The 7,098-nt window shown below is 52.8% G+C and overlaps 1 protein-coding gene across 3 annotated transcripts in view; it reads right to left on the bottom strand.

The window, feature by feature from the left end:
* The window catches only part of PCP4L1 (Purkinje cell protein 4 like 1), a 13,026-nt gene extending 8,246 nt beyond the window's left edge, over positions 1 to 4,780 (bottom strand). For all 3 annotated transcript variants that reach the window (XR_001345503.2, XR_002826391.1, XM_014445671.2), the window contains exon 1: positions 4,565 to 4,780. Coding sequence is in view for 1 of the 3 variants with exons in the window: in XM_014445671.2 (XP_014301157.1) it covers positions 4,565 to 4,573 (9 nt within the window). In the remaining 2 variants the exon portion in view is untranslated. The remainder of the gene's footprint in view (positions 1 to 4,564) is intronic.
* Positions 4,781 to 7,098: the final 2,318 nt, after the last annotated feature.

Below are 7,098 nucleotides of genomic sequence, written 5' to 3'. Positions count from 1 at the left end.
CGAGGGGGGGAGTGGTGCCAAAGCCTCTCCCGACTGTAATCTTCAGGCGCATCCCACCCGCCCTGACGTCCCACACAGACGCACGGATCCCCCGCCCCCTGAAAGCACTCAGCTGGAGGGCTCGGCGTGGGAGGGAGGCAGCACCAAGGACCACAGCCAGCGGTGGGGGTGGGGAACCTCGGGGGCCAGCCTCCCCCCCTCCCCCCCAGCCCCACTGAAGCAACCGTCAGGCTTCAGGGAGAGATGTGAGAAGGGCGAGGTTTGGGGCCTTGTCTAGAGGCGCCTGCAGCGATCCAGGTCTCTGAAGAAGCGGTTTTGGATCTGCTTCTGACTTGGCTCACTCATGCCGGCGAGTCATTCCGGGAAAGGGGAGCCGCTTGCGCGGCGGTCTGGAGGGGGATGTAGATCATGCGCTTAGCGGAACCCCCGGGGGCTTTCGCTGTTGCTCGGCCAGCCTAGCGCATTCTTCTTCCCCCTCCCAGGCTTCTCTCCCCAAAGCCTGTGGTCTCCCTGGAAGTCAGTTGGCCAAATGCCGGAGGACCACACGCCAGCCTTTGGTCACCGGGTACACTAGCTTTACGCAGACACCTGCAGGTCAAATGCTTCCTGCTGTTCAGAAAAAGCCTGTCTTCTGGTCCCTGCTGCTCTGCTGCTCTGGGAACAATGATGGACAGAAACGAAGCACCAGGGAAGGAGGGCCCCACCCGCCCCTTTCGCTCACTCCTATCGCTTATTCCACACTGGCACGCTCACCACACTGTTTCAAAGGAACCAGGCACCCAGTGAGGAAGGATAGCAGGTGCCCTGCCTCGCATCCTACCAGATGTGCCCACCGATGGACACCATTCTGTGTGGCTCGCTCTCCTTCTCTATCCTCTTGCTCAGCATTTATTAAATCACACTGCTTAGATTTCCTATAGAAAGTATTTATAATATATTCCTTAAAAGTTGCATGTTAATGAAGTTATTCTATATTCACTGGAGATAAAGAAATCTATGGAAAATTCTTTTGGGATGGGAGGTCAGCAGTCTGCCCTAGTCTTGGTTCAGGTACTGTGTAAATTTAGATAATGTTTGGGTTGGTTTCCTTATATGTAAAATGAGAAGTTTGGACCAGATGATTTCAGGGCTCCTTAACAAATCTAAAATATCACTAAAGTGTTTTGATATATTATTTGAGATTTTCTTGATAAAAGGTATACCTGTATTTCTACCCTGAAGAATGATTGCAAAGTTAAATTTATATTTGTCAAAGATAAAATAGACTAATGAAAGACAAATTGAAACTATAGATAAATAGAAAGAAAACGGGGAGACTTTCATAGAATCACTCCCTAGAGAAGATTACTGCCCTGATCCTCCTCCCTCCTCTCCCCCTGCACCCTCCCCCCATCAGCTAGGACCCTCCACAGACAGACATGGAGTTGCAACAGGTTTGTGCGTTTGGACCCCAGCCACGTTCCTCAGGGCCCTGCCCTGTAGAGAACTGATCACAGCTGCAGCTGGGAAAGAGTTGTCCGTATTCCCAGGTCACAGGGTGGCAAAGTCACCCACTTGTACTAGCCAGAGGCTCCTGCTCAAGCAGCTAAAGCCGACACCGGGATGGGGACTGAGTTCTGGTTTCTCTTACTTCAGAAGACAGATGTTTCCGGCAGTGAAAGGCATCCCAATCTTAGATGGCCAATACAGCCATGATAATAACAACTACCAATGAGAGAGAAACCTGGATTTCCTCCACGCCCTTACCAGGGTTCTAACAACTGGCTCACAGAAGACAGAACACGGTGATGTCACCCTGAGCAAACTCCCATCATGCAGCCTCAGAGAGAGAGGCACAGGAAAGAGAATGTGACCCCCTAAGTGTGAGATCCCATTCTGATTATTTAAAAGGACATCAGCAGAACAATAAAGGAGGGAATACCAGTTCTAAGCTCTCGCCTTTCTGCAGCCCCTGGCTGTCAAAACAGGCGGGACCAACAGATTCCTCCAGCTGAGCTCCTCACAGCTGAGGAACCAATGGGATCACAGGACTTGCCATTGTGCCTTAAGCAGCTGAGCTACATCACATGACAAGGGATCACAGGAAAGAGCCCCCAGGGACTGCATGCATCTCCCCTTCTCATCCTTCACTGAAACCAGAGAAAAGTTATTCAACTGTAAAAGCAGATTGCGATTCACAGCAATCAAGTCCGGAGCTGGAGGAGTCCCTGCAGCCCTTCTGCGCATGAGCGCGGCACACACACACACACACACACACACACACACACACACGCACGGGGGCTCTACTGCAGTGCTGAGGGACAGCAAAGAGCCACCAAGGCAAAGTAGAGCTGAGACCCTCCCCAGCAGCCCCAACAGAATCCCTAGACTCTTAGTTGTTTTGAGTCTGGAGACCACTTCTTCAGTTGAAATGGGAATCTTTAGAGAACCTAAGACCTCTCGTTTCATGCAGTTTCTCTGAAGCAAGAAGAAGGTGGGGAGGTGAAGCTTATACAAGAGTCAGAGTGCACTGGGCCTTCCTGGGCTGCACACTCCAGCCCGTGAGAGGAGACCCCTGCAGCTGGGCGAAGGGGAATGAGGCGGTTTGGAGTCTCCCTGGAGGCCAGGGCTCTGGATAGCACTTCCGCTGTTCATCACACTTCACAAGAGAAAGAAGGCAGGCTGGGTTCTGGCCCCTAAGGAAGCAGGGCCCTTTGGGGATCTGGGTCAGTGACAGCTGGGCTCTGTGTGCACCCAGGTGGCTGCTTCTGGATTTTATAAATACTCATCCCTGAAGCCAGGCTCAGCTCTGGGGTAGGAGGCAGCTTTATGGTAAACTGCTAGTTAGAGCCAGTGACTCTGGCAGCCTGGGAGGCTGGGCAGCCCTGCCCACACTGCCAGCTAGACCCCATCCGAGGCTTCCGCTCTCGTCATTTGACTGAGCTCCTGACCGAGGCTACTGAGTGTGGCTGCTGAGCGAGACCACGTTGTTTTCCTCGCCACTGTGGCAGCTCTGCCACGCCGCCAAACACCACCCTAACGTCAGCCTCTGCAGTGTGTCCTACAGGGAGGCTGTGCGCGTCCCCAAAAAAGCACAGGCTAACCACCAGCTCCAGTGACATGGCCTTCAGATCACAGACTCCCAGGGGATGGCTTAAATTGCAACCCACAGATTTAGAAACACTAGAAGGGGCATTGAGCTCCAGACCTCAGTGAAAAGAGGACAAAGAAAACCTCTTCTCATATTAGGGCTGAAAGAATCAAGAGAAAAGAAAATTTGAACCATTGTTTTTTTTTTCTTTTTATTGATTGATTGATTTTTAATTTTTTATTGATTTCAGAGAGGAAGGGAGACGGAGAGATAGAAACATCCGTGATGGGAGAGCATCATTGATCGGCTGCCTCCTGCACCCCCCACTTACTGAGCATCAAGCCTGCAACCCAACCCGGGCACGTGCCCTTGAGCAGAATTGAACCCGGGATCTTTCAGTCCGCAGGCCGATGCTCTATCCACTGAGCCAAACCAGCCAGGGCTCTTTTGTTTTTAAAAGGTGCACACACACACACACACACACACACGCACAGCCACAACCAGCTGAGGGACTGGAGCCTTCCTTAGTCCATCTACAGCCCCCAGAGTAGCTGCATTTTCCAGGAGAAGCTTAGTGGACATGGCAACCAGGACAACAGAGCAGTTGGCACTAATTGGCTCCCTGGACACCGGCTTTCGCAGGAGACAGCAGAGCTCCCCCTGCAGGTGGGTCTGCACTGAGCCCAGGCTCCAGGCGGCTGGCCCTTCACGAACCGCATCCTGGAGAATCCTTGTGCTAGTTTCCTGTCACACTCTAAAATATTGTTTTTAATGGAGAAAATGACAATAGCTAGCTAGCCTGAGTGCCTCCTCTGTGCCAGGTGCTGTCTAGTACTTTGTAGTATGAGCTCAGTGAATCATCAGAACAGCCAGCACTGTCCTCATTTGACAGATTAAAGGCAGGAAGCGCAGAAAGGTGCGTGACCTGCCTACGGCCACAGCTGGTAAGTGTGCGGGCTCAGAGCGGGTTGGAGGAGACCCCGTGCTGCGAAGGGCTGCAGACCCCAGCTGTGTGCTCCCGCCAGACCAGATCCGGGAAGGGAGGCCCTGGACTCGGGACGGAGAGGTTCCCGCCGCCGCATGGCCCACCGACGAGCAGTGCTCCGCGGGAGAGGACACCTGCTGGGGGCTGGTCTGGCGGGATGGACGCCGAGGAGCCTCACAAAGGACCCAGGATGTCAGCCGCGCTGCAGGCAGCTCTGCGGAGGGGCCTCTCCCGGAGCCGGCCAGGCCCCAGAGGCTGCGGACGCCAGCGGTCTCGGGGCTGAGCCGGGCCGAGGCGGGAGTCAGGGCCGTGACGGGGCGCCCGGCAGCGTCGGGGCAGATGCGGGGCGGCCCCGCGCGGGGACTCAAAGCCTCCCTCCCCTCCAGTCCCTTCGCAGAGCCGGGACGGGGGAGGGTCTCCGCGGCCCGGGCGGCGTGCCCTTCCCCACCCCCCGGACCCGGAGCACCTCCCGTCTTCCCCCCGGGAGCCCCCGGCGCTGGGCCGCTCACCTCGCTCATCTCGGCGGATGGACAAACGGGCGGACTGACGGAGCGGGCGGCACGTGCAGCGTGGCGTGGGCCTGGGGCGACGGCGGGAGCTGCGGGCTGGGCACGGCTGCCGGGGGAGGCGAGGAGCGTCAGTGCGGGGCCTCCGCTCCGCGCCCGCGCCCGCTCGCTCCCGCCGGACCCGCCGCCTGGGTCGCAGCGGTCAGGTCGCAGCCCGTCTGTACCCGTCCGCTTCGCGCCGCCTCGGCCCCGCCTTTTATAGTCAGCTCCGGCCCCGCCTCCAGCCCGACCAATAGATGCGCCCCTGCTGCAGAGTGACAGCCCCTCGCAGCCAATGGAGGCGGGCTCAGAGGTCTCGGAGCTCCGACTCGGGTCCGGCAGTCGGAGCGCGGGAAGGAGGGGCACCGCCGCGGCAGAGCCGGGAAGGTGCCGCCGAGCCGAGGAGGAGGGAGCAGGAGGGACAGCACCGGGCAGCGGCGGGAGCAGCCGCGTGTGGGTCTGAGGAAGCACAGAAGGAAACGCTGGGAGGAAAGCGAGAGGATGGCGGGAAACGACAAAGGCAGCGGGTAAAGGCAAGAGACGTTGCCGATTCAGATTTAGGGATAGGATAGCAATCTGCAGGAGAGAAGGGCGCCCTGGGGGACGGGAAGGAAAGGGACGGACCAACCGAGAGGCGGAGGGCGGGCGGGCAAGTGGACAGTACTCTGGCAAAGAACAGGGCAGTGGTCAAGTGCCTGTTTGAGTTGGAAGATCGTAGATCCTGGGAGTTGAAAGACATTTAGGGCTCATCAATGCTACATCCCACACAATGAAAAACAAACAAACCTCTCCAACAAGGTTAATGAACTCCTCCCAAAAGCTTATTCGTTCAATTCCAACATGACAATGTGCCCTCCATTGTGCCAGGCATGTTGGTGAAGCTAGAGAGAGAGAGAGAGAGAGAGAGAGAGAGAGAGAGAGAGAGAGAGAGACTATGGCCTTGCACCTATTGTTGCCATTAAAATAGCTTTCAAGCCCTGGCCGGTTTGGCTCAGTGGATAGAGCCTCAGCCTGCGGACTGAAGGGTCCTGGGTTTGAGAAAGCACAGAAGGAAACGCTGGAAGGAAAGCAAGAGGATGCTTGGGAGGCGGGGAACAATAAAGGATGGTTCGATTCCCGGTCAGGGCACATGCCTGGGTTGCGGGCTCGATCGCCAGTGGGGGGCGTGCAGGAGGCAGCCAATCAATGGTTCTCTCTCATCATTGATGTTTCTCCCTCTCCCTCTCCTTTCCTCTCTGAAATCAATAAAAAAAATATATTTTTAAAAAGTTTTCAATATGCAAGTTCCATGCCCTAGAGTAGTGATGGCGAACCTATGACACGCGTGTCAGAGGTGACACGCGAACTCATTTTGGGTGACACGCATCGACAGAGACAAAAAAAATGCATAATTCAAATATTTGTCTCTCGCAATGGCCAGAGTTGGGCATCACTCGAGTAATATTATTACTCACGTTACTCATGATCACTAATGCAATTCTAAAACCGGATGTAAACATGTACATCGGTGTTGTGTAGCAAAGATACATAGTGAAAACATCCAAGATACATTGTTCCAATATTGACATTAATATAAAAAGGTTAAGAATTGCACTATAAAGAGATTAATCTTTACTCATGACATTTTATTTTTACTCGAGTGACAAAATGCCCAATTCTGGAAACGGCCTCGTTATTGTCAACATGTGCCTCGGGTAAGCTTCCCGTGCGTTCGGGTGCATTCGGCAAACTGACACACTTGATCGCCATGTTCGTTAGGAGACAGGAGTGGGAGGGTAAGAAGAAAAAGATATACAGTGCAATAGTGCTCGATGAGACATTCTGCGTGTCCGATAATTGATTACAGCACCATATATCTGTTGGTTATACATACTATCTTTGAATTGTTTTGCACCAGGAGTCAGTGCAACAACACTGCAAAAAGTTACTAGGTAAGAAACCTATCAACCTTTTATAAAAAACGCCGTGATTTATATTTACTTATTTTTGCAGCCTTGTGATGGAGAATCAAAAAAATAAAAAAGCAAGATTGAATGATAAAGGAAGTGGAAGTAGCAGTAGCCAACCCTTTCAAGACATATGGACCGAGATGTACGGGATTGTAGACAGAAACAACAGATCATTGTGCATACTGTGTAATGAAACGGTAGTAAGCAGAACGTGGAATGTAAAGAGACATTTTGAAACTAATCACTGTTAGCTCTTGAAAAAAAGTATCGATGAAAGGAAGGAATACATTTCTAGGCAGCTACACCTCTATAAAAGTCAATCAAATTCCATCATTAAATTTGTAAGATGCTCTACAAATTTAACATCAGCAAGTTACTGTATTGCTCACTCCATAGCTCAGCATGGAAAAGCCCTCAGTGACAGAGAATTTATTAAGGAAACATTTTTAAGATGTGCACCAGCTCTATTTCACGATATGAAAAATAAAGATGATATTAGTAAAAGAATTTCTGAGTTAGAAATACTATCAAAGACAGAATAATAGATCT

The sequence above is a fragment of the Myotis lucifugus genome, unplaced genomic scaffold (genome assembly GCF_000147115.1).
Source record: "Myotis lucifugus unplaced genomic scaffold, Myoluc2.0 scaffold_478, whole genome shotgun sequence".
NCBI classification, from domain to species: domain Eukaryota; kingdom Metazoa; phylum Chordata; class Mammalia; order Chiroptera; family Vespertilionidae; genus Myotis; species Myotis lucifugus.
This window is presented reverse-complemented; position numbering and strand designations above follow the sequence as displayed.